Raw genomic sequence first — 21,247 nt, 5'->3', positions numbered from 1 at the left:
TGTGGAGACTGTACAAAACTACCTAGCCATTCATTTATTAAATGTTATGGATGTTAAATTCATAGTTTGAGCCAACTATTTTATTACCTGATGGTCTTCATGTTTTAATAAACTAGACAGCGATTCCACACAGATCTCCAATGAAGAATCCTGAGGCTCCATTTTGCCACAGAGCCTGGAGACTACAGCCATAGCAGAATGCAAAGTATCTTTATGAACAAGGTGTCCGCTGTCACGGATGAATGTCAGAACACAATTCAACCCCCCAGCTTCAAACACAGCTCCTGACTCACGGGTACAGATTAATTCTAACACCTAAAATGAAATGAAATTTAATTATAACAAAGTACACATAAAAATTAAGTTATTTGTTTATATCCATCTACAGAACTAGTTAAATAACAAAACAGTAACAACAACAACAACAAAAAAACACCACAAAACACCTCTCTTCCTCAACACCCCTAAGGGGATGAAATCTCTGGTAGACTAACAGTTTTCTTCTTAAATACAGGAGCAAATACAAGAAAATCCCTCAATAGCATGGTTTTAACAGTCAGTCATGGCAAACAGCTAGATAATAACTAGCACCTTTTCCTGGGAGAATGAAGTCTTCAGACCAAAAATAACTGAGAGCTTTGAAACTTCCATGAATCCTATTACTTCAGTGAGGTACTTGAAAGAACAGTATAAATAGGAAACTTAGGTGTAAATTCTGAGGCAATAGTAATCAGGGAATAAAACTACATGCTACCACACAGGCACGAGTTATACTATACGTAAAAGATTTTGAGGGTCTTGGAAATTCTTCTGAATACTTCAAAAGGCTGCATTGGAGCTATGACCAGCAAATAATTTCTTAAATAAGGTAAATTATCTGTATCTGGATTGATGCCTCGTTCCCTTTTTAGCATGAAATTAGCCCTCAGAATTCTAGTCATGGAGACAAACAGGAAAACTTTCTTCTAGTACTTTTAGTTTCTATATAGAGAGCAATATCTAGCTAGTTGTATTTTTAAAGGAATTTCAGCTTTGAAAAGCACGAGACTGAACGTAAAGATTGAAAACATAGTTGACACATAAATTTTAACATACTGGGCATGGTTTTGCTTCACATTTTTATAATATATAGGATTAGAATATGAGTAAGTTCTTCTGGAATTGCAAGTTTTCCAGCTCCTTCTTATAAAAGAGAAGATTCTGCAGAACACATACCTTAACGCACTGCTCAGCCAAATCTCTGCTGGTTCTGTTGTTAAGTTCAACAACTACTAAACGATTACAAAGTGCCTTGATAGCTCCATCAACTCCCACAATCCTACGGGTGCATTCTGCTGATACGTCCAGATAATACGTTATGGCACGAGCTGTTACTTCTAATACATTGTCGGGAGCACTTTCATCAAGAAAAATTTTGCACAGCGCTGGTAAAAAAGTTCGAGGAGGGCATCTGCAAAAAACAAAAATCATTACCACACTGTACAAGTTCCTCTACGTTAAAATATTTCATACTCATTCACATTAACAGATTTATAGTTGGTCTGGAGCATTTAATTAGAAAGCAGGCATCTCATACGCACCGCAAAATTCAAATAAGTAATCTAAAAAGGTCACAGAATCACAGAATTGTAGGGGTTGGAAGGGACCCCAAGAGATCATCGGGTCCAACCCCAAGATGCTGTATTAGGGGAGAAACCAAACAGAATAAAAATATTCTTGAAATTTTGCAATCACGTTGGGAAAAAAATATCCTCTTGAAAAGTCATTTTAGGGCTTCCTTCTCACTTCACCCATCAGAATGTATTTTCTTCTAAACAGAGCTTCAATGTTCGTAACGATAGATAGCTACTTATCCATGAAATATTATGTTCAATAACAGAGACTAAAGATCTTGGTTTTGCTACGTAATTTAACTCCGAGGGGCCCTTCTTCCCACTGTTTTAAACATGCTCACTTCCCTTCTTATCCTATTTCATTTTCTCTCTTTTCCCCAACCTCATGGAGAACATCGTCAATTTAGCTTGCTGTACTACATTTTCTCTTCATATCCATGCCTTGTTAGCCTCTGGCTCTCCTCCTTTCCTTACTGTTAGCCTCATTTCCATATACAGAAAGGATGGCCAAGATCATCCCTGTAGCTCCATAACAACCTAAGCAAGCTGCAACAGTCCTCCTTCCATCCCTTTGACACAATAGGATGCAAACCATAGTGGATAGTCACCGTAATGCTTATCACAGCTGTGGTTAAGACTGATCAGGACCAAAAGTTCTGTGATATACTTTAAGACAGAAGAGGTATACTTTAAGACAATTTATTTTGAAACAGCACACAACCATTTAGCAATGAAAAACCTTATGTAATGATTGTTCACTACAGTGGTAGAAGACTTCCAAGGTAGAGGTGAGGAATTAAGTGAAGGAGATACATGCCATGACAGCATTTAAAATAACTCAGTACCTCGTTCATTCCTAGATGTAGAAAAAGATGTAGAAAAAGACCGAAAATAAATCTCGAGGCAAATATTGCAACTTTTCCTTAAATTAAGATCTTGGTCTGGAAAAGGAGGCCCAAACTTTTATAAAACCAAAGAGAGAGAACAAAAACAGTAGTATGCCTTTTGGTCTGGAGGACAGGTGACGTACTCACTGATTAATCATTCAGTAGACCAACCCAGAGGTCACCCCATATTCTGCCCGGTATGTGCGGTGATTCACACACAAGGGCACAAAATCCTGGGAGAGCAACATGCTAAGACTTCCCTTGAAAATCTGGCCATGCTATATAAAGTAATCAAATAATCCTGCCTGACAAATAAATGCAGTGCCCAATGATCCTTCCTGATATGAATAAGCGAAGCTTTGATAAAGGTAAATCTACTTTTATTAGTCTGTACAGCATATAATCCCAGTTGTTCTAAGATTACTTGCTACTCAACTCCACACTGTAGAAAAGTTAGCCTTGTAAATGCATTTTCAAGACATTAGACACTTAAAAAAAATAAATCTGAAATTTATTAGGTACCTGCCATACAGTCAGATAAGAAGCATCATGTCAGAATGTAAAATTTAAATCAAGACAGTGCTACCTGTTCTCATCTTTTCTACTGGGTCTCTTACCCTTTACATTTTACGCAGCAACTTATCGCTAAAACATTGCTATAAGCAGTATTCTTCAAACAGTATGGTGTGAGAAAATATCTACCAACAAACAAATCTTACAAAACAAACAAAAAACATGACAAGTTGAAGATAAGGAGCTCCACAGTCCACTATAATGATAGCAAGTAGCAGTAAACCATTGTTCTTGGATTTCCAAAGATAGCAGCAGAAAAAGCGCCTCTGGTTTTTCACAAAGAATTAAAAGTAACAAATAAAAAATCTTTAAGCATTTTATGTATTTATGATACAACAGTTTATAAAAAGACAGCACAAATGCAACTTAGTTTTTATTTTAAAATGAAAATCTAAAAGTCTGGAAGAACTCCAGTCCTGTCTCTAAAGCAGCTGTTCTTGAGAACCGGCACATATTGCACAACACTGACCAAGTTACTCAGTGCCTACCATTTATATCCAATTCTTTGCCAGTACATAGAACTTTGCCAGTTCTATGATCTATGATTCTACTGAAAGGGCAGTGCATTGTGATTGTATCAGCAATGTTTTTCTTGTAAGAGCACAGCTCACTGGCAAAAACATATGCTTTTTTGTTTGTTTGTTTTTGTTTTATTTTGTTGGTTTTTTTTAATGACTTTTTGCCAGAACAGCTAGCCAAATTAGTCAGGAACCATGTTTTTTAGATTGGGAGGCAAATAACTAACAACCTCATCTTGCTGTTAGTGCATTTGTTTTCTGACATTTCCAGTCCTCCAATAAGGCAACCAAGTTGTATCAGGAGCTTTCAGGAAAAAACTGTAGCTTTGTTCAATACTTAGCCTGTAGAAATTACTTGGTTCATAAAAGAAAAAGCTGCTCAGACTTAAAATTTGTTGACTACACTTATACATGTTGAATTCCTGTAAGAGCAGCAATAATGCTAAGAACATAAAGTTCTTATATATATATAAGGGATAGATAGATAGATAGATATCCCTTCTAAAAACAGCAACTGATCTAATTTTAACAAGAGCTTTCACAGAGAAGACCTCCAAGCGACTTCAAGCTCTGAGCTCTGTGTACCTGGCCTTCCTTTTACCAGGTCCATATCATTTTTTAGTTTTGTTTGTTGGATACTGCTAGCAAGTGGAAGTTGCGAACTAGGCTACATCACGTAGAAGAGGCAGCAGAAACATTTTAGAAAAAGACAACAATGAAAGATGAAAATAAAAAAGAAGCAAAAATAAAAGCAATGCTGAAGTTTTCATTTAACTGCTAAGAAATCATCTTCTTTTCCCTCCCTTTTCCTGCAGCACATCAAGAAGCAATTCACACAAAATCAAACTTGAAACTAAAACAGAACGAAACATGCTGGCTTTGTTGCATGAAATTTTACACACTATCTATTCCAGTACATGTCAACGTAGTGCAAAACAATCATTTGTAATGCATATTACCTTTAAATGATTTCCTCCCCCCCCCCCCTTTTTTTTAAATTAATTCATTCCAATGCAGACCTCATTAAGTAGTTTTAAACATCGGGTGCCTAACAGTGCAGAGCCCAGCATTCTAACCGAACGCTCTGGACAAAACTGCAAACTAAGGTACCAAATCACATAATCTGTGTGCAACAGAAACATCTGTTCTCAGAAAGCTAAATCCAGGATGGTTCATGTCAATGCAGTCAGTCATACAAAGGATGAAAATAAAGAGAAAAGAAAGCTCTGTCCTTGTTACAGCTCACACAATCTTCAAAGTAAACAAAGTACAAACTTCATTGTACTCAGACATTATCTGGAACATGGCAAAAATGAAGCCAGAAGTTTTGTCTCAGTCTGCAACACAACAAATCCACATTTTTTCTCCCTCCTTTGGCACAGAAAACGTAGTTACCATTATCTTTCCCCTTCTCTCTCTCTCAACTTAAACAATTTTGGTTAAGCTCTACACAGCACAGTAAGACAAATGAAGCTATTCCTGAAGTCACACCAGGCAATAAAATGCACGCGGCAGTCCGAACTATTTCAGAGGAAGGCATAACAGAATCAGGCTTTATCAGTCCCGAGCCTCTGCCAGTGAAACTGTTGTGAGTAGTTTTATTGCCGTTATATAAACACAGCCCTAGGAATCTGTTTTATACAGCTACTGTTTTGTTTTGTTTTTTTTTTTTTTTTTGTTTTTTTTTTTAAAAGGAGGTCATAGCTGGCAAGAGATCAAGCATATTTTTTCAAGCCCAAAACATGATGGCAACAATAACAATGACTTTGAAAATAAATTCAAGTCATCAACCATATTCTCAGATACCAAATACAAAGCAGTCTACAATGTACCAATGGATGGAATGGAATAAATGGAACTAAATACATTTATTATCAAGCAGAGTGTGCAAGGTTCTTCACTACTTGCTTACAACAGCTCCTCTGATCTGCTACAAGCTTTTTATAATTCTGTCAAAACATAATCATCAGGTTAGGTGTTCAGTTTTGAGATATGTCTTCAAGAAGCCTTGTCCAAGCCTTGTCAAATAGCCTTTCACTCTAGGGTCTTAAGAGTTTGAGACAAGACAAAAGGTCCATTAGTATGTGAACTATTTCCTAGGATTTAAACAATATTCTGACTGTGCAGAACACGATGAATAAGAAAGGAAGTTTCCGTGTTGAACTAAGCCAGACAAGCGAGTAGGAGGAGCTTGCTGTGCACAGATGTAATTAATTGACTGCCTTTTGTTACCACCATCACATAAGCAAGCTGGCAGGAATGTGTACACATGCACTCATACTCTGCATGTTTTGAATGCTGCTTTCTTCCCCCTACAGTCTTGTGATCTTCAGACACTTCAGATCAACTGAGCCTCACCCATTCAAGTTCAGAAGCTCTGAACTTCTCTCCTCACTGCCCAGTCTTCTCATAATCTGTTGCCTGTGACACACAAGCCATAATATTTGCTGTGTTACAGCATCCGAGCCTTCTTGTCCCAGATCAGGATGTTATTGTACTAAGCACAGTGCAAACAACAGACTCCAGCCTTGTAAAACTAAAACCTAGCTGTACAATAGGACAGATACAGACAGATATCTCAGCAGTTTTGAGAGCTGTGATTCACTGATCAGCATATCATATCTTGGCATTGGATTTCCTTATTTCATTTCCTTACATCTTCTTAAAGCATTACCACCAGTTTATTGTCACCAGCAGCATTTCTGCTATTCCAATAGAGAGGCTCCAAGGAGGCTTGTCTTTATTCCAGTTTCTCCAAAAGATACCAAAAGAGTGAGTTGTGCTGCTGTCATTCAGCCCACAGTTGCTACCTAAATCATAATTCTGTACAAGCACGCAGAACGAGCAGACAGGAAACCGCCCTGCTTGGCTCTACGGCGAGCACTAACACTCCCACCAAGACCCACAACCCACAGCCAGGTGCTACTCCTCTTATGGACGGTTGCAAAAGAGCTCAGCTAGCTTTGAGCTTGGTTCTGAAACAAAGATACACCTGCTGCCAAAGTATTTCGCCCAGGCTTGGAAGATCAGGTAGCATCAAGAGCAACTGCTCTATAAAAGGCGAGTAAATTTATTACTCAACTAGACAAACCAGGCTGACTGCTGCAGAGATTTAAAAAGGGATTAACACACCTGTGAAACGTCCTCCTGGAGGGGACACCAAGCAAACTTCAATGTTCTGTAGAATTAACGCTGCTGTGGTTGTTTCCTGGGGAAAGCCACATGCAAGTGCCCCACTAGATAAGAATAGCTACTTACCCAGGCACACCCCATGCAGCTTATTTCAGACTCTTTTTGCCTGCTGAAGTCCACTCCGGCCTTCGCAGCCGCTCCAGCTACTGCTGGCCAAGGAGCTGGAAGTACTGGTTGTGACACGCACCCAGCACCTAGGTGGTTTTGGTCCCTAACAGCACAGAAGGGCGTACCAACACATCCCCAGTGCTGTGTGACTTCTCCAACAGGTGGGTAGAACAATTACAGCTTAAAATTACACAGCTGTCACATTTTGAAGATGTTTGCTCATTGTAGGTTTGGTGTGGAGAACCGTGTTACAAACAGAAGTACACAGCTCAGCATTACAGTCCTCACCCACTAATCCCCAAATCTGCACTAAGCTACCTCAAGCGTTCCTCCTGGTTGCAGCTACGAGTATCTGCCCTGCGTGTCTAAGGGATGAGAATGTGTCTGCGTGATGGTGCCAGAGGAAGGACTGGAAGGCGAAAAAGGGAGCACCAGCACTCGATGGGAGACCTGCAACACTGGCCTGTCCATACCAGGGGCACACAAGTGTGCACCTCCATGCTGCGCCACTGGGAGGTTCTGTGCACTGCCACTGGACTCCTGGAAGGAAGGGGAAGTCCTGTCCTTCCTAGCAGATGGTCTGTCGGCCTCCGAGTCCTTCAGTTTTCACTTGATCCAGTCTTGAGTAAAGACACCTTGCTACTGAAGTGTAAGTGGAAGCAGCACAGGGAGGAGAAATCCACTGCACACCTGGCAACATTTCTAGCAACCAGCTCCTGACAGGATTTTCTAACAAACAGCCATTTTTTGTTTGTTTTAAATAATGAAAATGAAGCACCAGGTACATAAATACACTTAACACCAGTAGGAACCAAACAGTGAGTCAGACAAGCCATGATGTACGTCAGGCCTAAAGTCCAGGACAAACCCCTGGTGGCCTCCTTAGGCAGGCCGCTGCAGATGAAAGGGATGTAACACCGTACCAAATAGCTGCTCCAAAGATTAGGAGCCATCAACAACTCAGCCCCTAGTGCTGTTCCAACCAAGACGATGCTCAGAACTCAAGTGTCCTTTGAGAGGTAGTGGAGCAACGCATCCAGGGGTGTCTGTGCCACAGTGGCCACAGGCTGGATTCACCTTCAAAAAGCACAGGAAAAGTAACAGGGCTGCTCAAATGCTCAACAGAAGAGAGGCTGAGGGCATAACTGCTGCACTAGATGAACTGATGGGACAGGACAGCACCCAGCATCCAACTTACACTACCCTTCCATCTACAATACTTTCGATATCTAAGAGAAAAGAACACAAAAACTCCTTTCATCACTGTAGGCCTAAATTCCTAGTGAGGAGAAAAAAACAAACAAAACAAGCTCATCATTTCTAATCTTAAGGCATCCCAGTATCACAACTGGTTTCACCATGTTGCTTCTATCTAAGCTGTATAATAACTAGCAAAAGGTATCTCAGGAAAATAAATAAATAAATATATATATATATATATATAAATAAATATATATATATATATGAGAAGAAATAAAAATAAATTGTTACTGAATACTCGAAGTTGAAAAAAAAACACTCTGTTCACAATGGGCTATTTGCAATGGAACAAACGAAACCATAGCAGTGAGTTGGTTTCAATATAGAAAAAAATCTATTTTGTAATAGTTTTTATTCTTTCAAACTAGAAAATAATGCCTAATTTGAGCCAATAGGTAGCTTTAAAGTTCAGATTATCTATGCACTTCTTCTAAACAAATATGAAAACTGAGGAAGAATCTTTAGAACCCTAGGTTTTCATTTCCAGGAGTGCCACACTGGACGCTTCCTTCAAAGAGGGAAGTTTCTTTAGGAGTGATTACAAACGAGGACCAGTCATTACGTAATGAGTTATGCTCTGTGACCACTACTACAGCTCTTACCAGGTACCCCCAGTCTCCTTTCTGGTTGTCCACCCAACTTTATTCCTCTGCTCCCAGGATAAGAGCTTCTGCTACTAACTTACAAGTCTCCCACCCACCAGGTTTCAAAGAACTTTACAGGAAGACTCTTTAATAAAAGATAAATTAATAAAAAATAAGTTAAAAGTACTATTCAGTATCAATATTTTCCCTTTATATCCTATTCCATTAAGATTACAGTATTAGAGCATTCTCTGTTCCCTGTATATCATGAAGAGATCTAAACCATATCTCGAAGTGCTGATTCTATGTAATTTAGTATATATAAAGAAATTTCACTTTCAGTACCAAAATGAGCTTGAAGTCCAAAATATACAAATTCTTCAATACACATTCTTCCTCTACAGCAAATGCAGTTGATCTAAAACATTTTCTAAACTTCACAAGGCTAGGGAAATTTAGCTATGTAATTATTATGCTGCAGCATAACCCCGTATGTCGACACACATATGTCTGAATCTCCATGTCCTCTTTCAGGAACAGGAGCACCTCCAGGGATGCAGACTTCTCACACCACCAGAGCAGTAGGCTCCTGCCGGCGCTAAGCCCTTCAACGCGAACGAAGTGACTCAGCTGATTTTGCAGCATGCCTGTGTACAAAGATACCACGGAAGTAAAAATAGGCACCGTAAACTCATCTCTGTAATTACTTTTCGTGTTTTATATGTACTCAAAAGCCTTGCCTAAAACAGCAACAACATTGTTTAAACCCAGCAGTAGTCTTCAAGCTACCAAAAAAAGAAAAAAATAAGGAAGAAACCAAGGCACTTCATGCCCCAAATGGTTAACTCCGCTCCTCCCAGCACTCCCTGTCATGTGGCAGAACCTTTGGCTGCGGGCGCCAGGGCCCAGCCTTGTGACTTGTGGCACAAAACCAACCTCAGCTGCCTGCCAGTGCTCCCTGCATACCATCTGCTCAGACCCGCTACAAGTGCAAAAATAAGGTATTGTATATGGCTACACAGTTTTAATAATCCTTTGCTGTATTTAAGTGTTTGATAAATGAAAACACTGCATGCAAACCTCATTAGTAACTTCCTTTTAAAAAACACACCAGTTAAATATACCACTTGTTTGACAACGTGTCGCACAACTTCAGTTGCAAAGAACATACATCTTGCACGTTGGTTTGTTCTTCAAGCAGTGGTAATTCTGACCTATTTTTGTTTAATGACTCTTTTCCTTTCTGCGGCTCTTCCTATGGGCGGAAATCTCAGATCTCTGGCTTTCCCCCACTGTTTCTTTTACTGAAACTTCGTTTTGTTTCCACGTATCAACCAAAACCCACAGAAGAGTAATCAAGATCACCCGTAAGAGAACTGCCTGCACACCTTCACTGCCCGCACGTATTCCTCTGGGCCCATTTCTGATACATACTTGGCATTGTTTTCTTATAGCGCTGTCACAGAAGCAATAAATCCCAGAAAACTTTCACATTTCAGACTTTAGAAACACCAAGCTATGATTAGAACTTATAATTATAAAATACTTTTTCTCTACTCTTAACTGCAATCAGGCCAGTAAAGCTAGAGTTAACAGCTCCATCCAGTATCTATTCCTGCAGAAACTCCATATTAATATAAATTAAATTAATTTAGGATTCAAATCTGACATTTAGAAACACTTTCAAACTTCCTTTTATGGCTAAATAAAGAACAGCTCAGCTGCAGCATCTCTCAAGCCTCCTGTATTCTGGCATGCTTTTTGCTAATTTTGTGCAGGTGTTGGCAAACACGCAGGTATTCCCACAAACTCAGTGTATCGTTTTGGCCTCCTGGTTCTCCCATATAGAAGGGGTGTGAACACAAGAACAGGAAGACAAAAAAAAAAAAAAAAAAAGAAATATCATGTAGAAATATTATGTAGAAAATTATGAGAAAGCATCAACTGGACATTGCATTTCCAACCTTCTGACTTTCTTCAGTAAAGCCAAGTGGAACAATTTCATTTAATAAGCAAACACACAAATCAGCGAGGCCGAGGTGATGCCAGCTTTCGAAGAGACAACATGCTGTCAGTCAGATCTTACCTTCACGGTAAGGACTAGCTTTTACGAGTTGCACAGGCAGCAGAAGATGCTCTCTCACAACACAAAGTAGCGAGTACCTTGCAGTGTACCATTACAAAAAAAGACAGCCACCACCACCACCGTAGTTAAACAAGTACACCTCTGTGCGTACTTCAGCACTGGTATGACAGACAGCTGTACCCTGTTCTGAGAGCTTGCTGTTAGGGGGAACGCATTTAAATATTCTACGACACATTCAATCAATATCAACCGGGTAAGGTGAAAAAAAAGCTACAAGAAGACAGCTTCCACAAGGTAAATTCTCAAGGAATAGCTTTGCTCTAGAATGTGTTGGGTTATATTTTGCATTTTTCAGTATCTCGTGAAAGACATGCCATGCCTCAGGGTACTAATCCGTTCTGTAAATATTTTGCTGAAACGTGGTCCACCCTGGCTGAATAAATTCAAGAATTTACAGATACTTCTACGTGGTTTTCACTGGGAGCAATCTCAACTGCGCAAACAGATAACAGCTCAAGTACACATTTCATTTGTAAATATTTCAAAATGAAATGAGCAATTAAAGCATAATTTTCTGAATGTGCCTAAATATGGACATCTCCCTGCTGGCTTCTGATGGATTTCCAGGTACTCAAAAGGAGAACTGACTTAAACTAAAACTGCACTCAAATAATTTTGAAGTGTGCATCTATCACAAAAAATAAAAAAAAGCACAAAGTTCCTCATTTTCCTACAGTTTTTAAACAGATGCTGTATTCACACAAAACTCAAAAGCCAAGCATGCTAAGCCTGAAGTAACGCCATTAATATGAACTATTTAAATTGAAATCAAAAGAAAAAGTAATGAACTTCACAGTGCCACAGAGAACTGAAATAGCTAGTCAGGGCTAACCGGGGTGATTTTGCGTTGTGTCCATTAGAAACCTTTCCCATTAAGCGCTCTCCAAGTAGCCTTGTGAAAGTTACCAACTCACAGGCAGATTTTAGTCCTTGAGTATTGGATCCAGGTGATATTTGCATACAGCCAGTCTTACACAAGAAATCTTCCATTTCCCCATTATCAACCTTCTGAAAACCCATGTAGGCCATGCCTCGTAAGTACCCTCTTCAGAAGAGGCCAATATTGAAAATAATTTACTAGTACAGTCATCCAAGAAAGGATGTCATCTATTTCAAAGTGGTCTCATCCAATCTATTAGGACATGGAAACCTTTAAGACAGTAAGTTATTGCATTTTTTAAAATTCTGCACCCATCTCCTGTGCAGTGGCTGCAAGAACAGATCACTTTAATTTTACCTCTCACACAAAAAAGCAGAACAAAAAGATGATACACTCAAATATGACAGTAATGATACTTTAAGGGGGAAAAACAGAAAAACTGGCAGACTGATAAATAACAGCAAAGACACTGTGATGAGTTATACAGAATTGTCAGGACTACTCAGGGGCACAGGCTCACTTCAACAAAATGTCTTTACAACACATTCAAATGCCACGTTTCTGACCTCAGTCTGGGTAACACATCAAGCCATACCTAAAAAGTGAGCAACCATATCCTGAAAGCAGCTCTGAAGGTAAGTAACCAAGACCAGGCTTCCACAACTTCTTGGAAACATCTAACTAAATGCTGGATAACTGCTAATGGTAAGAAACAGGTACTAACATAGACAGCACAGATGAAGCCAAGACCGGAAAATATTTCTAAAAAGTTTTGGAAATTGAAGAGCTGGAGAGGGGGAGTAAGATCAAGAGCTGACTAGACCCGTGTGTGCTAGTACATTCCCCGTAGCAACGGTTCCGACTGGTAACCCCAGAGGAAGAGGAGCACCAGCAACCCCTCACAGATCGCAGAAGCCCGGCCAATTCACATAGAAAAGGACAAGCAAAGTTCAGCAACAAAGGCAAGTGGCCAGTAGATGAGATAGTGAAACAGGGGGGTAAGCTCTTTGACCCGATGCATTTAAAATGAGGTAGGATGCCTTTTGAAGAGTGTTAAGTACGTGGTATGCCTCTGTCAAACGAAACACTCGATTCAGGAACAACCAGGTAAAATACAGGGGCCTGTGACATGACAGAGGATGTCTATTTGGATGACCTAATCTTCCCTTCTGGCATCTGTAACCATTAAGATTCTCAAAATGACTAGACAAGGCCAATTAATCTCCATAATACCTGTGACTATGAGGCCATAATTCCCATTTTACAAAAAGAGAACAGAAAGAGGTTTGGGCGTTAAAACCCTTTACCATTGCAAAAACAAAAGAGAAAAACCCAAACCAACCAACAGCAAAACCCAGACAGAATTAAAAGTCAGAAATAATTCTAAACATTAAGCTGTAACACGCTAGCTCCCTGCAAAATACTGCACATCCCCTGCTGTGCCTGTGCTTTCCATCTCAGAAGGGCAATCTGCGGGGTGCTAGAGATTCCACCACATTCACATCCACCCGCAGAGCGAATAACTCCAGCACCAGCATTTCGCTGCTGCCACATCCTCTGAGGAAGGCAAAAAGTTACCAGGAACCACACAATTCTTGCCATTGTGAAGCTCACAAAATTACATTTATTGCGAGATACAGCCGCATCAGCCCAAACTAGTAATTCACTAACATACACTTCACAAGGTTTAAGCAATGGACACTGGCACTCTATAGTTGACAGCAATGCTTGTCTCCATGCACTGATGGTTGCACTCCAGGAGAGGAAGAAAAACAAAACACACACATGAGAATGGGCTGACTGAAAACAAACAAAACCAGGCAAACCTGTAGCGGACATACATCATGAGTGATTTTTCAATCCACCTTAATACGGCTGATCGGTATGAGCTGCCCTCTCAGCCTGTTACTTTTATCATGACTGCTAAATCTGTTAAAGGGCACGTCACCGCTTTCTGAATTGCAAAAATGCTTGTAAAGTCAACACAAACATTAAAATAGGCCTGAAAACCAGCACTTCAGATTCCTATTCCTGTCTCTACAAGGAAATTGCTTTTCTGTCTGCATGCAGTTCTGATTTACTGGAGCTATACATCTGCTTACTAAACAAAACTAGCACAAAGAATACTCAGCTCTTCTCCCATTTTGGAATTCTCTCCCCACTATGAAATACCAACCAAATTTGTTTTGTTTCTTTTTGGGGGGTTATGTTTCAAGCAAGCTAAAGTGAAATCATGATGAAGAAGCCTGTAGTTTTAGGCGATGAGGCTGAGGTAAAGATGAACTTTTCCACAGTATTTTACTACAGTCTCACTAGCACATATCAAAATAATCTGGTTCACTAGAACTTCGTCTTACACTTAAGACGTGTTAGCATGACATGGCTGAGAGACACCTTTTCTCTAGTGAATATATACCTCAGTGAAGAACAGAGTTTAATGTAAGCTAAGTTAAAATAAATATATTTCACCTTAAAAACTAAACTGAAAGGATTTCTACTTTATACGTTAGAACCCTCAATTTTAATCCTTTGTGTAATTTTTGTTTATGTTTGTAAAATAGGCTGACAACTCTTGATACTTCATTGATGCCCCCATCTGTTAATGCTAAATATACGGAGATGTCTTCGGGCAGTGCCAAAACAGAAATTTCATCTGTTCAGTGTAGAAAAGGTTTTACTCAGGTTTCACTGTTTGTTATATCACTGCCTTGTTTTACAAGCTTTCATCAAAATTATAGAAAAAAATTAAATAACATCTTTCTTGATGAATACTTTTACTCTTGCATACAAAGATAGTAGCAGCACAAAGCCCAGATCTGAAGAGATCCCATTTTATTTTGCCCAAATAAAGTGAAAAAAACAGAGAGAGAAAAAGACAAGTTCACACACGTGGAGAAGGCCTCTATTAACAGTGTGAGACTGCAGCTAACAGTCTCTACAGGTCTTGGAAATTACCTTTAACAATTCAAACATTAAAACGCCCTTTCAGTAATTCTTATAAAAAATGAATATTTAAAACTCCTGTTAAAGTTGACTTAATAGCATATGGTTTAACTACAGTTTGGGACTAACACTTATAACCATGGTGAGTTTCTCAATTGCTTAGCAGAGCCGTTTCCATTCACTCATGAAGTTTCTGCAGTTCACACTACTGGCTGGTGCTGCTGTTAAAATGTTAGCCATTCTTCATGCTAAGTGACTAACAGTGGCTGTGACTCATTATCACCAGAAGATGAATATGCCACCAATTTTTTTAATGCTAATACATGAGTAACACTAAAAATAAGTTAATCAGATGTAATTTGTAAATGTGGGGAAAAGTAAAGAAACGTCAATTATTTGGCACCATTATCTGTTACTGGCTGCACACCCTCCAATCTGTTGTGATAGTGCTCGAACACTGAACAAACCACAGCATCACGCATCCAGGGCTAATTCCTTTTTTCTAACTTGGTCAGAAAAGACATTCAATATCCATTACTTTTGTACAGAGAAATCAAGTTTTAGAATATCCCATTTCATTGACAATGCTTGCAAAGAAACCCCATTACTTCACTGCAATAACGCAGTATTAGATTGCAAATCCATCTTTTCTCTTCTTTATATTTTATTTATGTAAGTTTGTGATTGTTCCTTGGTAAGCGAGACTGTGTATAATGCTACATAAAAGACACTGGTGAAATCATCTAGAAACAGTGCTGTGCTTCCAATGAAAAGGCGTAACATTCATGGCAATATTTTTCATGTGTCTGTTTCATAGCTTTGCCAGTCCTCACCATATGCAGCTTTTAATCACCAGATGTACCTGAGTAAAATTATGAGCTTTTTCTTTGCTAATGTCATAAGAGCAAAGCATTTCATATGTAAAAGATGACTAATAATTAGTAAGTCACTCCCATTGATCCCTGAAGAAACATGACTTTTTATTCTCCAACAAATTAACTATTTCAAAATTCCACCTTCCATCTCTGAGTTGCTGAATTCCACAGATTAGAGGTTTTCTTAAAGTTTTCTTAATCAAAATCATTAATAGCACTAAACAGTTCAAAGATCTTAAAAAAACATCTGCATGGCATACAAAACTCTGGGAATGCTCTCTCTGCTTCACAGAACAAAAAACATTGTAACGCCTTTTTAAAGACTGCTTTTCTTATCACCAGAAAAATACGTCTGCGTTATAAATCTTACATCCAGTGAAAGCATTTTCAAAATTAGTTCCTGAAAAAATGTGTTTGGCACCACTGCTGTCAAATGCTAAGTCTCCTATTTAGACAAGCCATAACTCCTTTAAAAAACATTACTGAAAAGCAACTTTAAAATCTTATATGGGCTTATTTTAGTTACACTCTCTCAACACATGACAATGTTGGGTTCTTGAACTCATTTGGAAAAGATCGAGATGATGTCTTGAAAAGAGTTTTTATTTCTTACAACGAGCTTCAAAATAAATTCACCTTGAAATGTAGGCTGTGACACAATCCACTGGAAAGTTCTCCACTGAAAAGTGGATAGCTTGCTCCACTTCTCCCTTATTTCCATTTCCATCTCCAGTGCTTATCAGTCACCTCTACACTCCGCTTTAATGCAATGTAACAGCAGAGAACTACCCACCTTCTTCGGTACATTTAAAGCGTAGCTTGCTCTTTTAGCAAGTTAGAGGCATCTAGTAAGCCCTGACACTGGCATGAAGCAAGTATGTTGCTGAGAGGAATTAAAATGGTGAGTGATGGTAAATGGAAAGCTGTAGCTCTTCCTTTGGAAGCGATGAGCTACCGTGTTAGCTCACCAAATACCATGGAACCATATATCCAGGGTCTTAACAGTGCCGATTAAAAGTAGCAGTTTGAACTTTACTATGAAAATGACACTAACAGGCATGAAACCTTACTAACTTTTTCCCAATTTACATTTTATTCTCTTCCTTTTTTTGTTCGAGGGAAACTTATATCAGCAAAAAAGATCAACAACTTAGAGGGCCAGTAAAATTAAATTATACTAAGATTCAAAACTAAAAATGCCAAATGGCATTTTAAATGTTTCTTCTTTCAGACATCAAAACTAATTTTAAACCACAACACTGCAATAATGGAGCATTCATTATATATCCTTTGAAAAAAAGCAATTGGACTATTGAATTCATTTATTTTGAGATTAAAGTCTGTTCCAAATAAAATGCACAAACCCCACAACTGTTTTATATTTTAAAAGTTGACATTTTGTTCTTGATTTCCAAATACACAAAAGATATCCTTACAAATGCTTATTCCCAAACTTCTACTTCTGTTCACCATGGAACATAAACAAGTAGAAAGTTCACTTCAAAAGACCAGAAGAAAATCATTCTTAACTACCAGACTTTTTTATAGAGGCAAATTAATTTGTCACTAAATTAGCTTTCCCAAGGCTGGAAACAGAGTGCTTTATCAGTATCAGTGCTACAAGGGACAGATAGAGAAGTCAAACGCTAGAAGCCTTTTGTCTCTTTCAATTCCAAAATTTTACTCGTAAACTCTTCAAGGCCAAGGTCAACCAATTTCATATTCTAAAGCAGTGTACAAAACTTTGATCGCTGTTAAGCAACTGTTAGAAATCCTAGCTTTAGAGATGTATTAATTTTACACTTCTTGAAATAAAGGCAGTCACGAACAATAAATGACTTTTAGGAGAGAAGCCTGTGAAGTGTTGTCTTCTTCAGGGCTAAGCTCTCCAACAGTTACCTTCCTAAATGCTCCTAAACCCACACTCCTATGAAGCAGGATAGATCAAAAAGGCACTAGCCGTATCACAAGATGCAAAAGAAAGGAAAGTGAGACTAATGGAGAAAAGATGGAAGAGAGATGCAAGAGGATCCAAATATGAAATGGGGAGGAGGAAAAAAATAATCACAGTTTAAGAGTTATTAGATTGAGGCTCAGATAAAGAGAATGGAAAGCATTAAAAAACCAGCAAACAAACAAACATTCCCTTAGCTGCTACTAAGTTTTAAAACCTTGACTGTTTACAGTGTTGCTACCTCCCTTCTCTACTACTCTTGGGCCTCACAGGAAGTAGTGTAACAAATGCACAGCAACACCATTAAGTAACAGAAGTGGTTACATCAGCATTTTCTGCTGTGAGAAATGCAACTGAGAGCAAGGATGGATAGGAGGTGTGCAAGTGAGCTGAAAAAGAGGGTGGCACAAAGAGCAACGTTCTTCAAAGAATGGGCAAACTACTTTCATGAAGGGTGAAAGATATCTGTGACATTTTCAGATTTGCAGAGCTCAGGAAACTACCATATCTTGAGGAAAAGTGTTGCCAGAGTATAGATGCTTAAATTTGTATAAGCAATCGTTATTGTCTTAACATTAAAAAAAAAAAAAAAAGCTTTTACTCTACCAGAAAGAAAAAAAAAGAACACCTTCCGGATCGCAATTCTGAATACGTCTTTAAATTCAACAGCCAAATCATGCATCAGAAGAGGCACAGCAAACCCCTCTCATGACACTACATTTTTAACTAGAAAGCAGCACTTCACACCACATCAGCACATTTCAGTGATACATACTCAAATTTGGTCCTCAAAAACGTTTTCGAACCTGAAAGCTTCTCATGTTAAGAACATCAAATTTTTATGAATATTGAATGTTAAGAATGCTTAGTTTTATATACACCTACCCAGAGAGGAAAATAACATTCCATACAGAAAGACAAAATAACTTACGTCTCAAAACAGCGATCCACGTTGTCTGACATCAGAAGTAGCATGCAGAGCTGTTCCAGCGCTATTAGCTGCATATCCCTTTCATCTCCCTGCCCCATCTGCAGCCATTCCAGCAACGTGTCTGGGTCCACATCTGCCATGGTGTTTTGTTTTGTTTTGTTTTTTAAAAAAAGGAAAAAAGCCGCCTCTGCTTAAATTTAAAAGTACCAAAAATATCCTTTAATTGTTCAAGCCAGACAAACTCGAGTACAATTAATGTCTCTCTTCAGCCAGCCTCAGGCCTTCGCAGTTTTCACCTGGAAAAAATAAAATAAAAAATCTTCAGTCTTAGATTTGCTCCCCTCTAAAATGTATAGCATATTTCCAGGCTGCCATTAAGAAAAATTCTATGTATTTGACCAGCAATTATTTTTTTCAAGCTTTATACATGAGTAATCAACAATAAGTTTGTTCTACTTTATTAGAAATAAATTTCAAGTTCCAGTTGACAATTAAGCAAGACTTAAATCCTACTTTATTTATAGGATAACTCAAAATTTAAAATGTAAGTAGAAAAATTGTGCCTAACCCTTCTGTATGTTCTCACAGCTAATATAAAGACAAGTGGTGTTGACGCGCCTATCCCCTTCCTCTTAATATCACGTCATAATAAAATGTGCTCAACTTTCTGAAAGATGAACTATCTGTTCATTCAAGTAAACATAGAAGGATATCAAAAGTCTCATTTAAAATAAAAATCCACAATACAAAAAAAAATTAGATGCACAACTAAAGACAAAGAATCTTTGCGAAACTTTTATGAATCCTTTAATCCTTTTAAATTGCATTACAACACAAGGAGAAGAAACTTTTTAAGTCAAAGAAGAAAAAAGGCCAATTTCAGGATCACTTCTATTTTCAAAACTTTTAAAGAAAAATATGTTGTAATTTGTAACTTTTTTAAAAATGCAGTGAATAATTAAAATAATTCATGTACATATAAGGGAAACAACATTATTTGTTGGCCCAGTGCCACAGTTGTACATGCAAGCTAAAGACCAAAAATGTCCCTTAAAAATGCTAGCAGACATTTTTGATCTACGTGGTTACTTTTCACTTTGTGTTTCACTAACAAACAGTCATGTTTGCCTCCCATGCCTAAGAACACAGCAAACATGGCCACTTTCGTATAAAAATTAGAACAAAGGTTACAAATCAACCTATCCAAATTAAACACATGAGGAAAAAGCAAAACAAAACTAACACAGCTTATAAAAAAAAAAAAAAAGAGAGAGAGAGAGAATTAGTTTACCAAAGTCACTGGCTAAATACAAAATGCTGGATAGGATCCTCACAAATTTGGGAGGAAGGGGAGAACAAGGGGGAAGGATCTCGGTCCGGACAAAGTCTGCCGCCTTGTTTACTTGCTGCTAATGAGTTAATAGTTAAAAAATAACTCCATCAAGGGCACATGAGGATTTACAAAAGTGAATCAGAAATTGGTATGACATGGAAAATGCTCCCTGAGTTAGCAGCGCTGTTTTGTCATACGTGAAAACCCCAAGACACGAGAAAATAAAAGTATGACAAACAGGACTTGGTACAATTCGCCAGCAGAAGACATTACAGATCCCCCGCCGCCTGCCTGCCTGCCACCACCTTCGCTTTGTTACCGCCGCGGTCCCGGCAGCTCGCAAGCTGGCGTTCCGAGGGGCGCTCTCCGTGCCTGGAACAATGCCCCCGGCCCCGCGGGCTGCTGGCAGGCCACGCTCCCGGCCCAGCCTCACTTCAGGCCGCAGGAGCAGCCCGCGCGGTGGCTGCCGCACGTCTCCCTGACGCGATTAAACGATTAACTCCAAGGCGGGGGGGGGAGAGCAGCGAAGAAAGGGGGCAGGAGACAGGGGGAACACTACCCACCGAGGCGGCGGGAAGCGGGCCAAGTTCGGCAGGGGCACCTGCTGTTCCCCCCGCCGCCCCTGAGGCGCCCGGGGCGGAGGGGAACGAGCAGCCGACAGGGAGCCGGGCCGGGCCGGGAGAGAGGCCCCGGGTGCCCGCCCCAGAAGCGGGGCCAGGCCGCGGCGGGGCCTGCGCTGGGCCAGGCGGGCCGGGGCCGGACGAGGGGGGGCTTCCCGCGGCCTGCCCGGCGCGGCCCGCAGCCCTCCCGCCGCCCCTCGCAGCCGGGCTCACTCCGGGCCCCGCCGCCCCCCCCCCGGCCCGGGGCCTCCCGCCCCGCTCCCTCCCGGCCCCGCCGCCGGGCTCGAGTTGCCGTCGAGCCGCGGGCCTGGCGGGGTGACCCGGCCCGGCGCCCCCCCCACCTCCCGGCCCCGCCGCTCACCTCGGCCTCCCGGAGCCCCTTCGCCCTCCTCAGCGCCGCGGGGAGGTGGGGGGACAGGCGAGGCGGCGGCAGCCCGAGCCCCGGCGCAGGCGGCAGGCAGCGGCATCCATGGCGCTCCGCCCGGCTCGGCAGCGGGGGAGGAGGGCGAAGGCGGCCGCGCCGCGGCCCCGGGGGAGGAGCTGGAGCCGGAGCCGGAGCCAGAGCCGGGGCCGGGGCCGGGGCCGGCCGCGCCGCTGGGGGCGCTGCGGGAGCGGGCCCGGCCCCGCCGAGGCCTCCTGGCTGGGCCGCCCCCCGCCGGGCTGCTCCCGGGCACGGCCGCCCCCCGCCGCCAGGAGCGGGAGCCGGGGCCCCGCGGGGCTGCCAGCGGCGTGCCCGCGCTCGGCCAAGGCCCGCAGGCCCGCCTGGCCTTTCCCTGCCGCACAGGGATTGTTTGGTTTCCCCCCCCAGCACCTCTTCTCTGTTTCCCAGT

The 21,247-nt window shown here is 40.7% G+C and overlaps 1 protein-coding gene across 10 annotated transcripts in view; it reads right to left on the bottom strand.

Annotated features, from left to right (window-relative positions):
- HECTD1 (HECT domain E3 ubiquitin protein ligase 1) overlaps positions 1–21,247 on the bottom strand; it is a 63,290-nt gene that overhangs the window by 41,754 nt on the left and 289 nt on the right. For 4 of the 10 annotated variants that reach the window (XM_084521193.1, XM_084521190.1, XM_084521191.1 and 1 more), the window contains exons 1-4: positions 20,779–20,940; positions 18,465–18,760; positions 1,216–1,450; positions 88–315 (exon numbers count right to left, since the gene is read on the bottom strand). In XM_084521193.1, the coding sequence (XP_084377319.1) occupies positions 88–315; positions 1,216–1,450; positions 18,465–18,604 (603 nt within the window). In that variant the 5' untranslated portion in view covers positions 18,605–18,760; positions 20,779–20,940. Of the gene's footprint in view, positions 1–87; positions 316–1,215; positions 1,451–18,464; positions 18,761–20,102; positions 20,355–20,778; positions 20,943–21,247 lie in introns of those variants that run through there. The other 6 variants (XM_084521195.1, XM_084521186.1, XM_084521185.1 and 3 more) reach the window with 5 other exon arrangements.

The sequence above is a fragment of the Aythya ferina genome (assembly GCF_964211825.1).
Source record: "Aythya ferina genome assembly, chromosome: 5".
Classification (NCBI taxonomy): domain Eukaryota; kingdom Metazoa; phylum Chordata; class Aves; order Anseriformes; family Anatidae; genus Aythya; species Aythya ferina.
The sequence above is the reverse complement of the archived record's forward strand: the minus strand, read 5'-3'. Positions and strand labels throughout refer to the sequence as shown.